The 24,702-nt window shown below is 40.9% G+C and overlaps 1 protein-coding gene across 7 annotated transcripts in view; it reads left to right on the top strand.

The window, feature by feature from the left end:
- The window catches only part of ACACA (acetyl-CoA carboxylase alpha), a 342,930-nt gene that overhangs the window by 104,593 nt on the left and 213,635 nt on the right, over window positions 1-24,702 (top strand). Inside the window, exon 1 of one of the 7 annotated variants that reach the window (XM_032163075.2) lies at window positions 21,942-22,706. The exons of the other annotated variants lie outside the window; for them this stretch is intronic. Coding sequence (XP_032018966.1) covers window positions 22,654-22,706 — 53 coding nt within the window. The 5' untranslated portion in view covers window positions 21,942-22,653. Of the gene's footprint in view, window positions 1-21,941; window positions 22,707-24,702 lie in introns of those variants that run through there. 7 annotated transcript variants of the gene reach the window in all.

The raw sequence follows: 24,702 nt of genomic DNA, 5'->3' as shown, positions 1-24,702 counted from the left end.
GAGTAGCTGGGATAACAGGTGTGCACCACCATGCCCGGCTAATTTTTGTATTTGTATTTTTATTTTTTAATTATTTATTTATTTATTTTGAGACGGAGTCTTGCTCTGTCACCCAGGCTGGAGGGCAGTGGCACAATCCTGGCTCACTGCAAGCTCCGCCTCCCGGGTTCACGCCATTCTCCTGCCTCAGCCTCCCCAGCAGCTGGGACTACAGGCACATGCCGCCACGCCTGGCTAATTTTTGTATTTTTAGTAGAGACACCATGTTGGTCAGGCTGGTCTTGAACTCCTGACCTCGTGATCTGCCTGCCTTGGCCTCCCAAAGTGCTGGGATTACAGGTGTGAGCTACCACGCTCAGCCACATTTCATTTTCATTCACAATTCATATAAAGCTGTGCAGACCTTTATCCGTAGGAAATAATAGTGTCAAGGTCAGATTCTGGGAGGATCTGGGATTGACTTTCAACTTCTTCCATTGGGTCAAAAGAGAAGTTTAGGGGACAATAATGAGAGGAGGCCTATCTATTGTTCCTACATTCTATTTTTCACATTAACTTTAGGAAATATTAGTCAAGTTTTCTCAGTGGCTAATTAGAAAAATAATGGTAATAATACGTTACATTTAATAAGTGCTTTACTGTATGCCAGATACTCTGCTGTGCTTTTTGTGGAGTACCACACTGAATTGTCAAAACAATCCCGTGAGGTAGGTATTGTGCTATTATTTCCCACAATTTTTTTTTCTTTTTTTTTTTTTTTGAGATGGAGTCTCACTCTGTCACCCAGGCTGGAGTGCAATGGCGTGATCTTGGCTCACTGCAACCTCTGCCTCCCAGGTTCAAGCAATCCTCTAGCTTCAGCCTCCCAAGTAGCTGGGATTACAGGTGCCCGCCATCATGCCTGGCTAATTTTTATATTTTTAGTAGAGACAGGGTTCCACCATATTGGTCAGGCTGGTCTCGAACCCCTGACCTCAGGTGATCCACCCACCTCGGCCTCCCAAAGTGCTGGGATTACAGTCGGGAGCCACCATGCCCGGCCTATTGCCCACAATTTATGGATGGGGAATTGAGACATAAATTAAATAACATGCCCAAGGTGGCCAGCTTGGGTATTGAATCTAATCAGAGCTCATACTATAAACTACTACACTAAACTAAAACCTTTGGTGTAACAGATATGCTTTTTTTTTTTTTTTTTGAGGTGAAGTCTGGGTCTGTTGCCCAGGCTGGAGTGCAGTGGTGTGATCTCAGCTCACTGCAACCTCTGCCTCCCAGGTTCAAGCTATTTTCCTGCCTCAGCCTCCCGTGTAGCTGGGACAACAGGTGTGTGCCACCATGCCTGGCTAATTTTTGTTTTTTTAGTAGATACAGGGTTTCGCCATGTTGGCCAGCTGGTCTCGAACTCCTGACCTCAGGTGATCCACCCGCCTCAGCCTCCCAAAGTGCTAGGATTACAGGCGTGAGCCACTGCGCCCAGGCCTTATGTTCTGTTGAGCAGTTCTTCTCTAAATGTTAGCCTTGTTAGAAAGGGATAGAAGTTAGAAAATATATATTCATATGTACTTAAAAAATTTTTTTTAGAGACAGAGTTTCTCTCTGTTGTCCAGGCTGGAGTGCAGTGGTGTGATCATGGTTCACTGTACCTTCAGACTCCTGGGCTCAAGCAATCCTCTTGCTCAGTCCCTGAGTAGTTGGGACTATAGATATGTGCCACCATTCCCAGCTAACTTTATTTATTTATTTACTTATTTTTTGAGATGGAGTCTCACTCTGTTGCCAAGGCTGGAGTGCAGTGTCATGATCTTGGCTCACTGCAACCTCTGCCTCCCAGGTTCCAGAAATTCTCTGCCTCAGCCTCCTGAGTAGCTGGGATTACAGGGGCCTGCCACCACCCCCGGCTAATTTTTTGTATTTTTAGTAGAGACAGGGTTTCACCATCTTGGCCAGGCTGGTTTTGAACTCGTGACATCGTGATCCACCCACCTTGGCCTCCCAAAGTGCTGGGATTACAGGCGTGAGCCACAGCGCCTGGCCTAAAATTTTTTGTAGAGATGGGGTCTCACCACGTTGCCCAGGGTGGTCTCGAACTCCTGGGCTCAAGTGATCCTCCCACTTTGGCCTGTCAAAGTGCTGGGATTACAGGTGTGAGCTACCGTGCCCAGCCTAGAAAAAATATTTTTAAATCATGCTTTATTAAAGAAGCAGAATAGAAAATAAAAAACAACACAAGCAAGCAAACATAAACCCTTGTATATTTGCCACCCAAAGGTTACTCCCTACCACCTGTATCCTTTTCTATGCATATATGTATATATTCATATTTTTTTACTAAAATGAGGTCATACTGTACACACTGTTTTATAATCTGCTTTTTTTAGTCAAAAAATTTTCACTTTCTATTTCAATAAATTTTAATCTAATTTAATATACACACTCTATTCATTTCTCCAAGGAACCTGAAAATTCTGGTTCCTTCATGCAAGTATCCAATCCACGTCTACAAATTGTATATTATGTTCTTTAAATTTCTTAATCTGTCACTTTCTATCACATTACCACCCCCTCACCTTTTTTTTTTATGACAGTGACTAGTGACTTGTTTAAGAGGAAGTTAGCAAATTATGAAAGTATATGATTGCTAGTGAAAATTTGGTAGCATATAGAGAAATAGAAGGAAAAATAAAGGAAGATTTACCATTCTACACTTTTTATAGTTACAGAGCAACAATTGGTATTAATTGCATTAATGATGATATTTTAATGAATTTTATAATTATTTTGTGTACCATTTATGACAGAGCTTTTTAGTTTTAGCTATATATGTTTGTGTTTGACTAGGAAAGACATACAGCCTCTCATTTCTTTTTAGTCTCACTTTAAACTCCTTGAGTTTGAAATGACTTTATTTAAATCTAGTGGTAGAGATAGAGTTAAGTAATAGCTATGAAAGCTTTTGGAATAGTAAAATGTGCCATACTGGTATAATATTTATTATCAAGGAGTCCTTTTATAAGATAAAAATTTTTTACTGGAAAAACCTCTTTAAGTCTTTTGCATGTTAGTGCTTAAAACTTGGAAATGTAGGTCTGAAAGCCTTTTGATGATGGCAAATATATACTATCAATATTATAATTCACACGTTGAGAATAACCACTATTGAAAATGCAGGAGGCCAGGCACGGTGGCTCACACCTGTAATCCCAGCACTTTGGGAGGCCAAGGCAGGCAGATCACCTGAGGTCAGGAGTTCAAAACCAACCTGGCCAACATGGCGAAACCCTGTCTCTACTAAAAATACGAAAATTAGCCAGGTGGTGGCGAGCACCTGTAATCCCAACTACTCGGGAGGCTGAAGCATAAGAATTGCTTGAACCCGGGAGTGGAGGTTGTAGTGAGCTCACACAGCATGCCACTGCACTGCACTCTAGCCTGAGCAACAGAGCAAGACTCCATCTCAAAAACAGCAAAAAAGAAAAGAAAGTGCAGGAAATTTTATTCCTGCTTCCTATCTATTGGCTCATCACTGTCAAGCTTTGACATGGGAAATAAGGAAATTGGCTCTGTTTTTGTTTGTACTAATGCTTTGCTTACGGATAGTTTGAGAGTGGTCTTACTTAGCATTTCTCATTTAGCTTTCCTGAGCTTCTTCCCTTCCCCTAATAGCTCTCCAAACTTTCTACTTTCAGTGCTCCTTCCTTGATATTCTGAGGTTCCCAGTTGCCATGGTGCCTTTGTAGTGAGTAGACAGAGAAGGTCATTATGAGATCTGCAACTTGGTACTCCTTTGCTGAGGGCACTAGTTTCCTCTCTCCATCTCCCATCCTCCCCTTCTTTCCATTCAGAAAACAGGAGCTGTCTGTGGCCATGTGTGTATTTTAGTCTCTGGAGTGCATTCTATAAACTTAGCTAATTGTGGAAATGAAATTATGAATGTTATAAGTAAGGCTCGGTACAGCTGCTTGACAGTGTTTATTTTATTATTTCAAGTGTAATGCATGCATTTCCCCCTCTTTTCTTTCTGTTAGCATAAATTTACAAGTGAAGTTTGCATTTACTACATTATATTGTTAAATTATTAGAAGGAATGTAGGTTTATTATTAGAAAAGTAGGAAATCCAAGAAGTTTTTTTTTCCAGATAGAGTCTTGTGTATTGCCCAGGCTGGAGTGCAGTGGCATGATCTTGGCTCACTGCCTCCACCTCCCGGGTTCAAGCGATTCTCATGCCTCAGCCTACTGAGTAGCTGAGATTACAGGTGCCTGCCACTATTCCCAGCTAATTTTTGTATTTTTAGTAGAGACGGGGTTTCGCCCTGTTGCCTAGGCAGGGCCGCCTGCCTTGGCCTCCCAAAGTGCTGGGATTGCAGGCTGAGCCACCGTGCCCAGCCTCGAAAAGTATTTAAAAAAATAGAAACACTGAGGAATACAATCATTCCATAATAATCACTATTCATATTTTATATATTTCCTTTCTGTATTTTTTACCACTTAAGGATAAATGTCATTAAAAATATACATATAGATGATATTATAATGAATATACAGCTCTGCTTTCTGCTTTTTTCCCCCATATAACAACACTTTCTCATGTCATTGCAAATCTTTTTTCTTTTTTTTTTTTCTGTGACAGGGTCTCTGTCACCCAGGCTGGAGTGCAGTGGCATGATCACGGCTCACTGCAGCTTCGACCTCCCTGGGCTCAAGTGATCCTCCCGCGTCACCCTCCCAAGTAGATGGGACTACAGACATACACCACCACACCCAGCTAATTTTTGTATTTTTTGTAGAGACACGGTTTCGCCATGTTGGCCAGGCTGGTCTCGAACTCCGGACCTTAGGTGGTCTACCCTCCTCGGCCTCCCAAAGTGCTGGGATTACAGGCATGAGCTACCTCTCCTGGCCTGAGTCTAAATTTTGGCTATTGTGAATAGTGCTGCAGTAAATATGGAGTGCAGATATCTCTTTGATATGTTGATTTCCTTACTTTTGGATATATACCCAGTAGTGGAATTGCTGGGTTATATGGAAGCTCTATTTTTAGTTTTTTGAAGAGGTTTCATACTGCTTTCCATAGTGGCAGTACTAATTTCTATTCCTACCAACAGTGTACGAGGTTTCCCCTTTCTCCACATCTTCATCTCATGATACTACTTCAGTGGGTTCTTGTTACCCATAGGATATGTTAGTGTCTAGCCAAACATTGTGTCACAGGTGCTTAACATTATTTCTAACACTCACAACAGTACTAATCATTATTATGGTGAGCTCAATGAGTTCTGTTAAGGGTCCAATAAGGTCTTGGAGATGTTTGAACTAGAATTTTGAAGGACGAACAGAAAAAAGGCTAGCAAAGCTAGGGGTGTGTGTGTGTGTGTGTGTGTGTGTGTGTAAGGGTAGAGCTGGTGGGGTAGACAACATGTGCAGAAGTGTCAGTGAAACGTCTAGCATTTTCAGGCAATTACAAGTCATTGACTATTACTGGAATGGAAGATGGGCAGCATGATCAATGCAGAAGAAGAGGCTGGTGAGACAGAGGTCAGGTCATTAAGGGTCTTTCATGTCATACTGTGATAATAAATAAGCATTTGGTCTCTATCCTTGGTTCCTGGCACACAGTTCCTAAAACCCTTGGGATTTCTTGACCGGTAAGTATCTTTTATGATAATGAGATGACTGGGGTCTGAGGGCCCCTGGATAGCTTCAGGCTGGGGTCTGGTAACCAGAAAGACCAAGGAATAATTAGAGAGTTGGAATTTTCACGTCTGCTCTCTAACCTCCAGGGAGGGGCAAGGGGCTGAAAATTGAGCTAATCACAAGTGGCCAGAGATTTAATTAGTCACGCCTACTTAATGAAACCTCCATAAAACCTCCTAAACAACAGAGTTCATAGAGCTTCTGGGATGGTCAACACATGGAGGTTCTGGTAGAGCTGTATGCCTGGAGGAAGGTTTGGAAGTTCTGTGCCCCTTCCCCCATACCTTGCCCTATGTGTCTCTTCCTGAGTTCTTGAGTTGTATCCTTTATAAACCAGTAATAGTAAGTAAACTCTTTTCCTATGTTCTGTATGTCATTCTAGCAAATTATCAAACACGTGGAAGGGGTCATGGGAATCTCTGATTTATAGCTGGTTGGTCAGAAGTACAGGTGGCTGGGATTTGCAACTGGTATCTGAAGTAGGGGACAGTCTTGTGGGACTGAGCCCTTAACCTGTAGGATCTATGCTAACTCTGGGTAATTAATATAAGAATTCAATTGTGAGACTCCCAGTTGGTATCTGGACAGAACTGGTTGTTGATATGGAAAAAACCTGTACATTTGGTGTCAGAAGTGTTGTAAGTAAATACAGCTCAGACATAAGACATCTGTAAAATGGAAAACAATATTTAGGTTCTCCTTAACTGTGCAACAGACTTTATTAAAAATATAGATTCCGGCTGGGTACGGTGGCTCATGCCTGTAATCCCAGCACTTTGGGAGGCAGAGGCGGGTGGATCACCTGAGGTCAGGAGTTCGAGACCAGCCTGACCAACATGGAGAAACCCCATCTCTACTAAAAATACAAAATTAGCTGGGCGTGGTGGCACATTCTTGTAATCCCAGCTACTCGGGAGGCTGAGGCAGGAGAATGGCTTGAACCTGGGAGGTGGAGGTTGTGGTGAGCTGAGATTGTGCCGTTGCACTCTAGCCTGGGCAACAAGAGCGAAACTCCATCTCAAAAAAAAAAAAAAAAAAAAGGATTCCTGGCCGGGTGTGGTAGCTCATGCCTGTAAATTCCCAGCACTTTGGGAGGCTGAGGCAGACAAATCACTTGAGGTCAGGAGTTTGAGAACAGCCTGGCCAACATAGTGAAACCACGTCTCTACTAAAGATAGAAAACTTACCTGGGCATGGGGATATGTACCTGTAGTCCCAGCTACTCGGGAGGCTGAGGCAGGAGAATCACTTGAACTCAGAAGGCGGAGGTTGCAGTGAGCCAAAATTGTGCCACTGTACTTCCAGCCTGGGTGACAGAGTGAGATACCATCTCAAAAAAAAAAAAAAAAAAAAAAAGTGTGGATTCCTGAGTCCTATCCCGGATTTATTAGATTACAGCCTCTGGTCGTGGAGCCCAGGAATCGTTATTCTAATACTTTCCAGGAGAGTCTGGTATGAATCCTGAGCCAAGAAGCACTTTTTCGGAGCTTAGAACAATGCCTGGCACATTTCAGTGCCTAATAAATGTTTGTTACATTGAAATTAAAGTTGTACAAATGGAAATCTACTTGCACAAGAATATATAGTAGAGTGGCAGGGCGCAGTGGCTCACGCCTGTAATCCCAGCACTTTGGGAGGCCGAGGCGGGGAGATCACGAGGTCAGGAGATCGAGACCATCCTGGCTAACATGGTGAAACCTCGTCTCTACTAAAAATACAAAAAATTAGCCGGGCGTGGTGGTGGGCATCTGTAGTCCCAGCTACTCGGGAGGCTGAGGCGGAATAGCGTGAACCCGTGAGGCGGAGCTTGCAGTGAGCCAAGATTTCGCCACTGCACTCCAGCCTGGGTGACAGAGCGAGACTCCATCTCAAAAGAAAAAGAAGAATATATAGTAGAAAGGAAGTGTGTCAAGGAAATATCTACCTCATTCATTTTTATGGCTCAATAGTACTCCATTGTGTATATAGAGTAGATATACTCTATTTTATTACATATTTCTTTTTATCCATTCAGCTGTTGATGGACCCTTACGTTGATTCCAAATCTTGGCTGTTGTGAATAGTGCTGTAATAAACGTGGGAGTGCAGATATCCCTTCAATATACTGATTTCCTTTCTTTTTTGCATTTACCTAGCAGTGGGATTGCTGGGTTATATGGCAGTTCCATTTTTAGTTTTTTGAGGAACCTCCATACTGTTCTCCATAGTGGCTGTACTAATTTACATTCTCATTGTGTTTTAATTTATACAACCATCCAGGGAACCACCAATACAAGGGTTCCCTTTTCTCCACATCCTCTCAGCATTTGTTACTGCCTCTTTTGGGTAAAAGCCTTAACTGGAATGAGATTATATCTCATTGTAGTTTTGATTTGCTTTTCTCTGATGATCAGTGATGTTGAGCGCCTTTTCATATAGCTGTTTGCTAATTGTATGTCTCCTTTTGAGAAATGTGTATTCAGAACTTTTGCCTATTTTAAAATTGGATTATTAGATATTTTCCTATTGAATTGTTTGAGCTCCTTATATATTCTGGCTATTAATCCTCTGTCAGATGGAGATACTGTTTGTTGAAATGAAAATGAAGTTGTAATAACCATAGTTTGATATCTCATATTTTTCTGAGTATTCTTTCTCCCAAGATTCATAGTTCTTTAGTTCTTTTTTTTTTCCCCTTCAACTTCTATTTTAAGTTATGGGGTACACCTGCAGGATGTGCAGGAGGTAAATGTATGCAATGGTGGTTTGCTGCGTAGATGAACCCATCACCTTGGTATTAAGCTCAGTATCCATTAGCTATTCTTCCTGATGCTCTCCCTCCTGCAACCCCCCAAAATTCTTATCTCAAAATGCTAAATTTAATAATTCTTCATAAGTCAAAATTCTAACCTCCTCCCTAGTAAAATCTAATGATAGTCACGAAACTGGGACTCCATTAGTCAGGAAAATGTCTAGGAGTTCATCAAGGAAAGATTCTTCAGAGTGTTCAGAATATTGAATTTGGGTTCCAGGATATCCTGATCCGCTAAGTGTATCATGACCCACTAATTGTGTCATGTCATCTCTATATTTTTTTCCCTTTATATATTTTTTTTGTTTCTTTAAAAAATTTTTTTGTTGAGATAGGGTCTTTTTTTTTTTTTTTTGAGACAGAGTCTTGCTCTGTCGCCCAGGCTAGAGTGCAGTGGCGTGATCTCCGCTCACTGCAAGCTGCGCCTGCTGGGTTCACGCCATTCCCCTGCCTCAGCCTCCCGAGTAGCTGGGACTACAGGCACCCGCCACCACGCCCAGCTAATTTTCTGTATTTTTAGTAGAGACGGGGTTTCACCGTGTTAGCCAGGATGGTCTCGATCTCCTGACCTTGTGATCTGCCCACCTCGGCCTCCCAAAGTGCTGGGATTACAGGCATGAGCCACCGTGCCCGGCGAGATAGGGTCTTGCTATGTTGTCCAGGCTGGTTTCAAACTCCTGGACTCCAGTGATTCTTCCGCCTCGGCCTTTCGAAGTGCTGACATTACAGGTGTGAGCCACCGGACCCAGCTGCCTTTATATCTATTATTCAGTTCCCACCATCACTGACCTTATGTAGGTGTTCATTATCTCTAGCCTAGTCTATTGCAATAGCCTTTAACTATTTTCTCTTACTTTAGTCTCTCCCTGTTTCACATCTGTTCAAAAACATGTGATGTTTTCCCTCTGCTTTCAGAGTAAAGCCCAAGATAACAACCCCAACCTTTACTGCCATTTATTGAGCATTTACTGTGAGTTAAGCACTAAGTGCTTTCAATATTTATCTTATGTAAGCAAACAACAGTCAGTCCTGTAAAATAGGCATTAATTATCTCCATTTTCCAGAAGAGAAGGATATAGGCTCAGAGAGATTATGTAATTTACCTACCTAATAAGTGGTGGAGGCATTCAGTCATGGTATTCAAATTCTTCCACAATCAGGCCACAGCTGATTTTTCCAGTCTTGTTTCCACCCAGTGTTTTTTTCCTCTTTGCTTATTCCAGTTGCAGTAGACAATTGCCTGTTTCATTAAATTCCATATACTTTCCATCTTTATGCCCTTTGATCATTCTGTTTGTGTCTCAGTCTCTTTTCCTGTGTCTCTCTTTGTCATGTATCCTTATTGAAATGCAATTTCCCTGACTGTTGAAATTCCATTTACCCTTGGAGGTCATCACTCCTTCTTTTTTTTATGAGATGAAGTCTTGCTATGTTGTCCAGGTTGGTCTCAAACTCCTGGCCTCAAGTGATCTCCTCACCTCAGTTTCCCAAATGCCAGGATTACAAGTGTGAGTCACCATGCCCATCTGAGGTCATCAATCTTTAAGGACCTTCTGAAATGCTGCCTGTGCTATGAAGCTTTTCTTTTTTCTCTTCTCCTTCTTCTTTTTTTTTTTTTTTTTGAGACAGGGTCTTGCTCTGTCACCCATGCTGGAGTGCAGTAGCATGATCTCGGCTCACTGCAAACTCCACCTCCTGGGTTCAAGCAGTTCTCCTGCCTCAGCCTCCTGAGTAGCTGGGATTACAGGTGTGCACCACCATGCCCAACTAATATGAAGCTTTTCTTGTTCTTTCTCCTATATTGTTTTTCTCTTCTGGTAATTTGGCCTTCCATTTTCTGCAACAGTAATTTCATTTCTTCTCCATTGTGCTTAAACCAGCAGTTCCATTTGTGCCATTTCCTGCCTCTTCTAGACACTTTTAATTTATAGCTTTGCCACATTATTTTATTAAGAAAATAGAGACTATCTGGCTAGTAATTCTTCTTTCTAACACCTCATTTCAGACTTACTTTTATCTGTATTCTCCTTCTCATTTTTCCTTCATGCATGTGTGTGTATGTGTGTGTGTATTTGTGTGTGTGTGTGTGTGTGCGTGTTTTGTTGTAACCCAGAACAATGCTGACAACATTTTTCCTTCTTTCCTGAGAAGTGTTCCAACTGCTTGGAACAGAGGATGACCAAAGGAGGGAGGGTCCTGAGAAGTGTTCCAAGCACTCTGATTTCTTCCATCTTTATAGAAGACCTTTTTTGATAGCTACATTCCCTTTGGATTATTGCCTTATCTCTCTGCCCCATTTTATGGTCAAGATTTTCAGAAGTGCTATCCCTACTTCCTCATCTCCCATTCATTCTTAAAGCTATTCTGTTCTGTCCTCTACCCAACTATGCTATTGAAACTGCTCTCGTAAAAACCACTAATGACTATTGTATTGCTAAATCAGTGGATGCTTTTCAGTTCTCATCCTTCTAGGTCTCTCAACAGTTCCATACAAGTGACTACTTTTTTCTTGAAACACATGCCTTCTTTTCTGCTAAAGACTACACTTTCATGACTCCTGTGTTACCTCCATTCTACTCTTACCAATCTCCAGTCTCCCTTGCAAGCCCTTCTGCTTTCATGCAACCTCTGAGTGTTGAATACTTTCATTGCTTGGTTCTGGTCCTTCTTATCTTTTTACTTGATATACATTTTCTTTCTTTCTTTTTTTTTTTTTTTTTTTTGAGATGGAGTCTCGCTCTGTTGCCCAGGGTAGAGTGCAGTGTTGCAATCTTGGCTCTCTGCAACCTCTGCCTCTGGGTTCAAGTGATTCTCCTGCTTCAGCCTCCCAGGTAGCTGGGATTACAGGCGCCCACCATCATGCCTGGCTAATTTTTTGCATTTTTAGTAGAGACAGGGTTTCACCATGTTGGCCAGGCTGGTCTCGGACTCCTGACCTCAGGTGATCCACCTGCCTCTGCCTCCCAAAGTGCTGAGATTACAGGTGTGAGCCACTGTACCCAGCCACATTTTCTATATATAAAATTCATCCCTTTGCTACTGCTTATATGCTGATGATTCCCAAATTTATAATATCCATCCCAGACCTATCCTCTGAGATCACTTGTTATGTTCACCTATTTATATGACATTTTCATTTGAATGTCCTATAGACATTAAATTCTTGATTTCCCCTACCTTCTTCATAAATTTGATCCTCCCCCCATCTTTTACATCTCACTAAATAGCATCTCCAGCCACCCTGCTCAAACCAAAAAACCTGGGAATTGTACTTCAGTTTGGTTGATTCTATCTCCAGTATTGACCCCAGTACATTCACTTGCAATCACCTTAGTCCAAGCCTTAGCACGTCAACTCTTGCTTGGACTACTAGAATGATCACCTAACTAGATTTCCTGTCTGTATTATACTCTTGCCTCGTTATTTCTTGCTGCACATAGCATAAGATACAAAATTCTTGTTTTTCTTTTTTTTTTTTGTTTTGAGACAGGGTCTTGCTCTGTCACCCAGGCTGGGGTAGTGCAAACAGGGCTCACTGCAGCCTCAACCTTCTGGGCTCAAGCCTCAGACTCCCAAGTAGCTGGGTCAATAGGTGCATGCAACCCTGCTTGGATAATTTTTTAATTTTTTTGTAGAGATGGGTTCTCACTGTGTGGCCCAGGCTGGTCTCAAAGTCTTGGACTCAAGTGATCCTCTCGCCTCCACCTCCCAAAGTGCTGGGATTACAGGTGTAAGCCACCACACCTGGCCTAGATACAAAATTTTTAACTCAGCTCATGAGACCCTGAATGATCTGACTTCTGTCAACTTCCACTTGCTGACAGGGCTTCAATCATATTGGCCTTTCAGTTCCCCTGAAAAGATAGTAGGCCAATATTTTTCCTATCTCAAGGCCACATGCACTGGTCCTTATGCCTAGAATTCACTTTCACTCTCTTTGATCACTTGAGGTCTTTATCCTTTAGCTTTCAGATCAAATATCATTTCCCCAAAGAGGCTCTATTGTTACAGTGTTCCTTTTTTTCCCATTGCGATAGCATTTATCACAATTTGTAATATTTTTAGTAGTATATTTATTTGATTTCTTGTCGCCATTATACTGTAACATGAGCGCTGAAACCATATATTTTGTTTATAGCTGTATACTCATCATTTTCTATAGCATATAATAGTCACTCAGTAAATACTTGTTGAAGCCAGGCATCGTGGCTCATGCCTGTAATCCCAGAGCTTTGGGAGACTAAAGCAGGAGGTTTGCTTGAGCCCAGGAATTTGGGACCAGCCTGGGCAACATAGAGAGACCCATACTCTACAAAAAAAAATTTTTTTTTAATAGCTGGGCATGGTGTTGCATGCCTGTATTCCTAGCTACTTGGAAGGCTGAGGCGAGAGGACTGTTTGAGCCCCCAAGAGTTTAAGGCCGCAGTGAACTATGATCGTGCTACTGTACTCCAGCCTAGGCAACAGAGCAAGACTGTCTCTACAAAGTAAATAAAAACATAAAATAAATACTTGTGAATAAGTGGTAGAGGTATAAAGATTGATTGGGAACAATCACAAAAGATAATAGTAGTAGTTTTTGTTTTTCCATTTTCATTTTTATTTTATTTGAGGGCAGTAGCACAATCTTGGCTCACTGCAACCTCCGCCTCTCAGGTTCAAGCAGTTCTTGTGCCTCAGTCTCCCGAGTAGCTAGGATACAGGCGCACACCACTAAGCCAGCTAATTTTTGTATTTTTAGTAGAGGCAGGGTTTCACCATATTACCCAGGCTGATCTCAAACTCCTGACCTCAAATGATCCACCTGCCTTGGCCTCCCAACGTGCTGGGATTATAGGTGTGAGTCACCACACCTCGCTAGTAGTTTTTAAATTATACATATTATGTATTTGATTTCTGTAGTAGATTTAGGATTATTCAGATTTTCATGTCTTTCTGGGTGGAATGGAAAGTTTTTAAGAAATTTATTAATTTTTTTCTAACATTTCAAATTTATTGGCGTAAAGTTTGTAATAATATGCTTGTTTTTCATGTCTAAAGGATTTATAGTGATTCCCTCGTCCTCATTCCTGATATTGGCAATTAGCATTTTTTCTTTTATTTTTATCAGTCTTAGTAGAAATTTATCAATTCAGTTGGCCTTTTCAAAGAATTAACTCTGGCTTTGTTGATATCCATCTCTTTATCTCTGTATTCACTCATAAATTCGTCTTATTATATTCCTCAAGCTTTGATATACATTTTCACTATTAGTCAATTAAAATATTTTCTTAATTTCCTAGTGATTTTTTGACTCATAAATTGTTTAGAAATATATCAAGACACTTGTGGATTTTATTACCTTTGTTATTGATTTTTAGTGTAATCCATTGTGTTCAGAGCATATACGCTATGGGATTTCAGACCTTTGAAATTTATTGATACTTTATGGCTTAGTATATGGTCTATTTTGATAAAGTTTCATAAACACTTGCAATGAATGTATATGTTGCAGTTGGTGATTATAGGTTCTATCTATGTTCAGTTTTTCAGTTGTTCTTCTGTGTCTTTGATTTTTTTTTTTTCTACTTGTTATATCAGTTGTTGAAGAGGAATATTAAAATATCGTACTACAAGGATCTTATGACTGGGCACAGTGGCTCACACCTATAATCCTACCACCTTGGGAGGCCAAGGTGGATGGATTGCCTGAGCTCAGGAGTTTGAGGCCAGCTGGGGCAACATTATGAAACCCTATCTCTACTAAAAATATAAAAAATTAGCCAGGCATGGTGCCACACTCCTTTAGTCTCAGCTACTTGGGAGGCTGAGGCACGAGAACCACTTGAACTTAGGAGGCGGAGGTTGCAGTGAGCTGAGATTGCACTCCAGCCTGAGTGATAGAGTGAGACTCTGTCTCAAAAACAAAGCAAAACAAAACAAAACAATAAGAAAAAAGACATTCAACACAATAGAAATATGGGGAAAAGACTTCAACAGGCACTTCAAAAGAAGATACCAAATGTCAAGTAAGCATATGAAAAGTTGCTCAATACTACTAGTCATCAGGGATTTGCAAATTAAAATTACAATGAGTTAAACACATATCCCAACCAAAAAAGCTAAAATTAAAAAACCAGCAATATCAAGTGTTAGCAGGGAAATGGAACACACTGACTCTCACACATCACTGGTATTAATATGAATTGGTACAGCCATTTTAGAAAACTATTTAGCAGTATCATTTAAAGCTAAACATGCACATACCTCACTAGTAAGCAATTTCATTTTAGCGTATATTCCCAGAGGAAATTAGTTCATTTATCCATCAAAAATAAGCAAATATTGTCAAAACTCATAAACAACCCAAATGTCCATGAATAGTAGAATAGGTAAGTAAATCATGGTATATCATATGATGGAATCCCACACAGAAATGAAAATGAACAAACTACTGCTGTATCACAACATGGGTGAATTTTTTTTTCCATAAATTCAACCAAGTGGTAAGCGTAGATAAATTTTATACACATAAGGCCAGGCATGGTGGCTCACGCCTGTAATCCCAGCACTTTGGGAGGCCGAGGTGGGAGGATCAGTTGAGGCCAGGAGTTCGAGACCAGCCTGGCCAAAATGGTGAAACCTCATCTCTAGTAAAAATACAAAAAAAATTAGCTGGGTGTGGTGGTGCTCACCTCTAATCCCAGCTACTTGGAAGGCTGAGGCAGGAGAATCCCTTGATCCCAGGAGGCAGAGGTTGCAGTGAGCCGAGAGTGTGCTACTGCACTCCAGCCTGGGTGACAGAGCAAGACTCCATCGCAAAAAAAAAAAGATTTTATACACATAATATTGATCAAAAGAAGTTAGACATTAAAGTATATACATTATGTAACACTATATATATGAAGTTCAAGAGTAAACAAGACTGATTAATGGTTATAAAAGGTCAGAGTAGTCTTTACCTTTAAGGGAGAATATTGACGAGGAAGGGACACAAGCCCTCTGGGACTCTGGAAATATTCTGTATCTTAATGAGGTGACTGGTTATATGGCTATATATATATATTAATTTTACATATATATGTTTTATACTTAAGATTTTTCCACTTCATTGTATGAAGTTGTATCGGTCATTAAAAAGTAAATAAAACAGGGAGGACTTCCAGGTATAGCTGAATGAGGAGATTGGCAGATCTTCAACACAAAAACCAACTGTAAAGATTGACAAACTTGACAAAATTAACCATTTTAACACTCTTGAAATCAACCAAAAGGCATACAATAATTTGAGAAAATTTTATGATTAAAAAACTGCTGGCTGGGCGTGGTGGCTCACTCCTGTAATCCCAGCACTTTGGGAGGCCGAGGTGGGCGGATCCTAAGGTCATCCTGGCTAACACGGTGAAACCCCGTCTCTACTAAAAATACAAAAAATTAGCTGGGCGTGGTGATGGGCACCTGTAGTCCCGGCTGCTCGGGAGGCTGAGGCAGGAGAATGGCGGGAACCTGGGAGGTGGAGCTTGCAGTGAGCCTAGATAGTGCCACTGCACTCCAGCCTAGGCGACAGAGCAAGACTCTGTCTCAAAAAAAAAAAAAAAACAAAGCTAAAATTCCGTAAAACAGCAGGAGTTTGTGGTATTCTTGTCTGGGATTGTTCCTATTCCCCTTTCCCCAGCTGATTCGTCATGGAAGTTTCGCCAATGTGGGTAGACCATGAAGACCAGCTGCTTTGATGCTGTGGTTGAAGGGAGTTTACTCAGTTTGGGTGGTGGATGATGTCCGTGCTCAATGGCATTGTTGGGAGAAGTGACCACTTGGCAGTGGGTGAGTGGCACAGGCCAGTGACTTTGCCAGACTGAGGCCTGTTTGTGGTTGGGGCAAGCATATTGCAGGCTGAGGCATGTACATGCACAGAAGAGACATGATAAGGCCCAACGGAAAGTAACAGCTAGGGCAGACTTGAAAAACCTGAACTTTGAATGCACTACTCTATATCCCCCATACTCCAGACCCATAAACAGAGGACAAAAGCCTTTCTAGCTTTAAGTATATGAGCATAAACTCTATCTAATCATTGGCTACACAGACATAGGGGTGACTCCTCAAAAGCCACATTTAAACATAAAACCAAGAAATAAAAAGAAAATGAGCTGAGACATCAGTGGCTGCACACTGTTAGGGAAACAGAATTCACAGATTTAGCTCAGGCAAATGATTAAGCCAAGAAAGAAAGAAACAAACTGTAGTAACAACTTTCATGGGTGAAAGAAATCGGAATCCAAATTGTTCATATGTTCAATTTGTAAATTGTTCATATGCATAATTTGTTTTCTAATCCCATGACAGGTTATATTCAATTTTTAATTAAAAAGCCATGAGACATGTAAAGATAAAGGAAAATGTGACCCATGTTTAGGAAAAAAAGAAGTCAATAGAAATTATCTACAAGTGTCCCTAGATACTGGATTTAACAAAGATTTCAAAGTAGCGACTGTAAATGTGTTCAAAGACCTAAAGGAAAACATGTTTTAATAATTTTTAAAAACATATTTTTTTATTTTTATATATTATAGGGACAGAGTCTTACCATGTTGCCCAGGCTGGTTTCGAACTCCTGGCATCAAACGACCTTCTTGCCTTGGCCTCCCAAATCTCTGGAATTACAGGTGTGAGCCACTGTGCCCCATCTTAAATACTATTTTTTTTTTTTTTTTTTTTGAGACAGAGTTTCGCTCTTGTTGCCCAGGCTGGAGTGCAATGGTGCGATCTTGGCTCACCGCAACCTCTGCCTCCCAGGTTCAAGCAATTCTCCTGTCTCAGCCTCCTGAGTAGCTGGTACAGGCATGCACCACCATGCCCAGCTAATTTTGTATTTTTAGTAGAGATGGGGTTTCTCCACGTTGGTCAGGCTGGTCTCGAACTCCTGACCTCAGGTTATTGCCCACCTCTGCCTTCCAAAGTGCTGGGATTATAGGCGTGAGCCACCGCACCTGGCCCCTTAAATACTGTTTTTTAAAGCATGACAACAATGAATCAATAAATAGAACTTCTCAGCTGAGTGCAGTGGCTCATGCTTGTAATCCCAGTGCTTTGGGCAGGTAAGCCGGGTGGATTTCCTGAGCCCAGGAATTTGAGACTCCATCTCTACAAAAATTTTAAAATTACTTGAGCATGGTGGCATATGTCTGTGGTCCCAGCTACTTGGGAGGCTGAGGCAGGAGGATTGCTTGAGCATATTGAGTGTTTGCACCACTACATTCCAGCCTGGGCAAAAGAGCAAGACTGTGTCTCAAAAAATTAAAAATAAAATAAAATAAATAGAAATTCTCAATAAGAAAAGAGAAATGATTTTTAAAAAGAAGCAAATGAAACCAAAGAGGATATACCTATGGCAAATAAGCACATGAAAAGGTGTTTTATAATTATCTAATAGTTATTAGGTATTAGGAAAATGCAAATATTAATTAGTATTAGGAAAACGCAAATGAAAATATCAATGAGATATCATTACACACTTATCAGAATGCCTAGAATAAGAAATAGACATAATACCAAAGGTTTGTGAGAATGCAGAAAAATTGGATTTTTTGTGCATTGCTGGTGGGAATGTAAAATGATACAGCCACTCTGGAAAATAATTTGACACTTTCTTTTTTTTTTTTGAGATGGAGTCTTGCTCTGTTGCCCAGGCTGGAATGCAATGGCACGATCTTGGCTCATTGCAGCCTCCGCCTCCTGGGTTCAAGCGATTCTCCTGCCTCAGCCTCCTGAGTAGCTGGTATTACAGGTGCCTGTCACCATGCCCAGGTAATTTTTGTATTTTTAGTAGAGATGGGGTTTCACCATGTTGGCCAGGCCGGTCTCGAACTCCTGATCTCAAGTGATCCGCTTGCCTCGGCCTCCCAAAGTGCTAGGATTACAGGCGTGAGCACTGTGCCTGGCTAATTCGACACTTTCTTATAAAACTAAACTCTCACCATATGAACCATATGATCTGGCAGCTTCACTCCTTATTGTATACCCAAGAGAAAGGAAGCATATGTCCACATGAAAATTTATACATGAATGTTCATAACAACATTATTAATAAGAGCCATAAAATGGAAACAACCCAATATCCATTAACTGATAATGTATAAACAAAATATGATATGTCCACACATTGAAATATTATTCAACCATAAAAAAAAACGAAGTACTGATACATGCTACAGAATTGAAAACATTATGCTAACTGAAAGAAGCCAGTCACAAAAGGCCACATATTATATTATTCCATTTATATGAAATGTCTGTAATAGGCAAATCTATAAAGACAGAAAGTAGATTAGTGGTTGGCTAGGATTGGGGAGCATACTAGAGAAATGAGGAGTGGCTGCTACTGGGCATGGGGTTTCTTTTGGGGGTAATAAAAATGTTCTAAAATTGCCATGCGTGGTGCATGTGCCTGTAGTCCCAGCTACCTGGGAGGCTGAGGCAGGAGGATTGCTTGAGCCCAGGAGTTTAAGTCCAGCCTGTGCAACATAGCAAGACCTCATCTCTTTAAAAAAATGACACATATAATGAAATGAAAATGTCCTTAAATTTATTGTGATGATAGTTCATAACTATGTGAATATACTAAAAACTATTGAATTGTACCCTTTAAGTGGGTGAAACGTATGGTATGTGAATTGTATCTCAGTAAAGTTGTTAACAAAAAATTTTTTAATGAGTTTATCAAGATCACAGGATGTAAGATCTATATAGAAAAGTTGATTATATTTCTATATGCTAGCTAGAAATGAACAATCCAAAAATGAAATTAAGAAAATATTCTGTTCATGATAGCATCAAAAAGAATAAAATAGGAATAAATTGAGCAAAAAAGGTACAAGACTTATACGCTAAAGCTTGTGGAACATTGCTGACAGAAATTAAATAAAATTGGCCAGGTGTAGTGGCTCACGCCTGTAATCCCAAACCCAGAGGCTGAGGCGGATGGATCACCTGAGGTCAAGAGTTCCAGACCGGCTGGGCGTGGTGACTCACGCCTGTAATCCCAGCACTTTGGGAGGCTGAGGTGGGTGGATCACCTGAGGTCAGGAGTTCGAGACCAGTCTGGCCAACATGGTTAAACCCCGTCTCTACTAAAAATACAAATATTAGCCTGGCATGGTGGCGGGCACCTGTAATCCCAGCTACTTGGGAGGCTGAAGCGGGAGAATCGCTTGAACCCGGGAGGCGGAGGTTGCAGATTGCAGTGAGCCAAGATCACGCCATTGCACTCCAGCCTGGGTCACAGGAGTGAAACCCTGTCTCAAAAAAAAAAAGAGTTCCAGACCAGCCTGTCCAACATGGTGAAACCCTGTCTCTAATAAAAATACAAAAAATTAGCTGGGCGTGGTGGTGTTCTTTTAGTTCCAGCTACTCGGGAGGCTGAGAGGCAGGAGAATCGCTTGAACCCAGGAGGCAGAGGTTGTGAGTGGAGATCGTGCCACTGCACTCCAGCCTGGGAGACAGAGCGAGACTCCGTCTCAAAAAAGAAAAAAAAAAAAAAGAAATTAAATAAAATCTAAATAAATGGAGAGGCAGTCCATGTGCATGGATTAGAAGACTCAGTATTGTCAAGACAGCAGTTCTCCTTAAATTGATCATAAATTCACAGTCCATATCAAATTTCTAGCAGCCTTTTTCTTTCTAGAATTTGACAAGCCGATCCTAAAATTTACATGGAAACAAAGGACCTAGAATAGCCAAAACACTTTTGAAAAGGGAATGTGTAGTTGGAGGTCTTCATACTACCTGATTTCAAAACCTACTAAAAGTCACAGTTATCAAGACCATGTGGCATTGCTTCAAGGCTAGGCATATAGGTCAATGGATCAGAATTTAGAGTCCACAAAGAAACCTTTAAATATATGGTCACTTGATTTTTTGACAGAGACACATCCTTGATTGAAGATTTCTCTGCTTGTAAAAGCCCCAATGTAAAACAGTCTCTCACAGTGTGTGTGCTGCAGTATAACTCAGACTGCGTTGCAGTCAAGCTAGTGAATGCATCACTGTCTGCCGGGTAAACTGCTACGTCATCCTTGGTGTTTGGCATGTTACAATGCTGGGATCAGTGTGGGCTTCTAGTTGGATTTTGTGCCAGGTATGTGTCTACGTTGGACACTGTTCATGGTAGATTAAAAGGGGGATGCTTTAAATTTGGAGAAATGAATGTGGCTTTTTATTTCTTGTATTCTAATATTAAAGAAAGATTGTGAGCAGCAGTGTCCATAAAAGATCTACATAGATCTTTAGCTTTGCTTTTGGACCTGGGTATGCTGTGTTAGTGTTTGGTTGTCGTAGAAAGATCCCTTTGGTGAAAGGAAGTGTAAACTCGATTATTGAGTGTGCCTCTTTAGTATATTTTTCTGATACAGTCGAGTGCAAAATAGTCTGTCTTATTTTTACACTTAGTGCTTTATTTGCATTTTTGAATGGTGAACTGGTATAACAAGTTTGTTTTGTAGACACTTAGGTATGTGTAAAATTGAGCAGCTTCTCATCTGTGGCCACTGAACTGTCCTGAACAAAGGCTGCAGTGCTCTATTTTTGAGACAGGTTATTCTGAAGAGACGTAAAGATAGAAGGGCTCCTCTGTGTCAGCTTGGTTCTTTAAAGGGAAAGTAAACTTGACTAACTTAATGGGCATTGACACATTGTGGAAGGGATGATGCAAAGTGCAGACCAGAGAACAACCAGGACTTCCATTTTTTATTATAGCTGGTTGTCATGTTGGGTGGCCTGATTGAGTTGCTTTCAAATTTGGGCAACTTGGGTCTTTACAACTTAAGTTGCCCGAATGTCCTTCAGATCAATGTTTGTTTGTTGTAATCATTTATCTTTTATCTGATTATTTAACTTCTATCTATGCTCCAGGTCATTTGTGTACTTCTGTGTTCGAAGGTTTTTCTGGAAGCTTAATATATTCTCAGTGTGGTTGGCATCAGATTGTTAACTATTTCTATCCAGCATTTTGATGGGAATAAATTTTTTATGGTTCATGATTCAGGTTAGATTTGGTGTACAGGCCTGAGGACTTGCCTCAGGAAGTTGTCATTCTATAGATTCTAAGCCTTTAGGGTCTTTTGCCATTGATTTTTCTCCTAATACACAGAATATCATGAGCATCTACTTAAGTAAAAGCTAAAAACAGGAAGATATTACAATATAACATTCAGCTAGTGTTTATTTCTTTAAGAGATCTGTCTGTGGCAAATTTGCTTTCATAGTAATATATGTGTCTCAGTAAGTAGTCTTTCTAGGCAGGATTTTTCTTCCCTGCTTAAGGGGGTTAGACCTCCAAAATATTTGTCAGAGTCTCTTTTCCTTTTAAGAGTTTAACCCACAATCTTTTCTGTATCCCTTTTGTACCAGCTCCATTCTTATTCTCAAGCTTTGGTGCATAAAACCTTAGTTTAGGTGTCTATATGTACCACTACTTTGGTCTGAAAATTAGAATCGTGGCTCACACTTGATTCTAAGTTCCCTAGTAGTGCGTGGCGTGTTTCCTTTCTACGTGCTTGCTTTCCCACCTGACCTGCTTTTCCTCACCGTGCAGTCTGATAATTGGTATTATTTGTTTTGATTGGCTCTCAGAAATTACCTCTTTAGACCAAGCTGTGCTCCTCCCTCTGGATTTCATGAGCCCATTATTTTTTTGGCTTAATTGTCCTTGTAAATTTTGTCTTTTTGTCCTGGGCTTTCCCTGTCATGTGCTCCTGGCAGCCAGGAGAGGCAGTGGAGCTTTTCTCCGTTGACTGTCAGAAGAAAGTGACTGTTGTTGAAAATGTTTGCTGCAACTAGAGGAGAGCTGCTAAGATCTACTTTATAGTTACACAAGCTTTTATATTTCTCCCTGGCTCCTCTCAGTTCCCTTGCGAAATCAACTAATTCTGTGTGTAGGCTAACCGTGTGGAGGAGAGAAGATGCAAAAAGGAAGAGAAAGGTGGGGAAGGAAGGAAATTGGGAAAAATTAGACAAAAAGACTATGGTTTGAGGCCATCAGGAGTATTCTAGTCTGAATGAAGCCAGGCAGAAGGCACAGTATCTCTTGTCCTCCTGGGTTTTAAGCAGCTGCAACAGAAGGAGGAACTGCGGCTTGTGTTTACAAGGCCAAAATCTGAAGAAAAAGCTTCCATTCTTTTCCCATCTTGATATGGAGGGTTCTCCAGAGGAAAATAAGGAAATGAGATATTACATGCTTCAAAGGTAAGTGTTAGGCTACCACATTTGGGTAATATATATATCTTTAAAAAAAACGGTAAGGTACTGACAGCTAAGCCCTGAAATTTATTTGATCATTTTTTTTCTATCTTTAAAAAATGAAGGCTATTTTTTTAAGAAAATGAATAAAAATGGGCATATTGGCTCCTGAATTTCTAAACCTTTATTTTACATTGGGAATTTGAATAAAAGATCCCTGAGCCCATGTGTGATATTATAGCTACGTTGAAAACAAGCACCCCATGCAGACCCTGCTGTGCTATTATTGCCTGAAGGGAACCTCAGATGTATCAAATTTACTCCCTGGATTTGGCTAGTATTTCCAGTGAAGTCTCTTCAACTGCTGTAAAGGAAAGATATTGTATAGTTTTGCAGAAAACTTTTTTAGAATGTGTGTCTGGGGCTAGGAAAGGTGCCTGCTGTGATTGTGACATGTAGTCAGACAGAATTGTTCAGGATGCCGAACTCCTTCACTTTGGGACCTTTCTTATTGCCATTAGAACTCAGGCTGAGGAGGAAATGAGTCAGGCCTTCTTGGGCCCTCTTCAGGCCTCTTGCAGGTCTGCACCTCCCTGCAGAGAATTGACATAAAAGACTTGAATGATTTGCTTGTGCAGTGGTGTAGTCATAGCTCACAGTAGCCTTGAACTCCTGGGCTCAAGTGATCCTCCCACCTCAGCCTCCTGGGTAGCTGGGACTACAGGCATGCACCATCAGGCCTGGCTAATTTTTTTTTCTTTTTAAGTTTTTTTGTAGAGATGGGGTCTCACTGTGTTGCCCAGGCTAGTCTCAAACTCCTATACTCAAGCAATTCTCCCACTTTGGCCTCCAGCAGTGTTGGTATTATAGGCCACTGTGCCTGGCATCCCTCCATTATCTTTTTTGTTTGCTTGTTTTTATAATGTAGAGTTTTTATTTTGAAGAAAATTACTGAAAGTTAAACTAAACTTAGGCAAAGACAGAAAATAAACAAAAAACACTGAGTTGGCAAAATCTGTCTTTAGATCATCCTTTTCCATTCCTTTTTTCTCCCCAACTGCCTCTGTAATTGCCCCTTTTTCTTTTTTACCACTTCTTCCACCCTTTGAGGGGATAACTAAGCAAAACTTCCACTGAGAGGCAAAGAGGTATAAAAGTAACTACAATATAGCTGGGTGCAGTGGCATGAGCCTGTAGTACCAGCTACTCTGGAGGCTGAGGCCAGAGAATTGCTTGAGCCCAGGAGTTTGAGGTTGCAGGGAGATATATTCCTGCCACTGCACTGCAGCCTGGTCAACAGTGAGAACCCATCTCTAAAAATTTTTTTTTCAAAGTAACTGAAATATATTATATATAATCTATGTTTGTGTGTATATATATATATAATATAGTATCAAAATTTTTTATGTATATACATGTATAAATATATATTTCAAAAATGTATATATAGGCCGGACATGGTGGGGGCTTATGCCTGTAATCCCAGTACTTTGCGAGGCCAAGGCGGGTGGATCACCTGAGGTCACGAGTACGAGACCAGCCTGGCCAACATGGTGAAACCCCGTCTCTACTAAAAATACAAAAATTAGCTGGGCGTGGTGGCAGGCACCTGTAGTCTCATCTACTTGGGAGGCCGAGGCAGGAGAATTGCTTGATCGATCGAACCCAGGAGGCAGAATTTGCAGTGAGCAGAGATCACGCCATCACACTCCAGTCTGGGCGATAAGAGCGAAACTCCGTCTCAAAAAAAAAAATATATATATATATACACACACACACACACACACATATATACATATATATATAGGTACACACACGCATGTGTGTGAAAAATGTTTCACTTTTGTCGCCCAGGCTGGAGTGTGATGGCGCGATCTTGGCTCACCACAACCTCTGCCTCCCGGGTTCAAGCGATTCCCCTGCCTCAGCCTCCCGAGTAGCTGGGATTACAGGCATGCATCACCATGCCCCGCTAATTTTTTATTTTTAGTAGAGATGGGGT

This window comes from Hylobates moloch, unplaced genomic scaffold, assembly GCF_009828535.3.
Source record: "Hylobates moloch isolate HMO894 unplaced genomic scaffold, HMol_V3 SCAFFOLD_10, whole genome shotgun sequence".
Lineage (NCBI taxonomy): Eukaryota > Metazoa > Chordata > Mammalia > Primates > Hylobatidae > Hylobates > Hylobates moloch.
The sequence above is the reverse complement of the archived record's forward strand: the minus strand, read 5'-3'. Positions and strand labels throughout refer to the sequence as shown.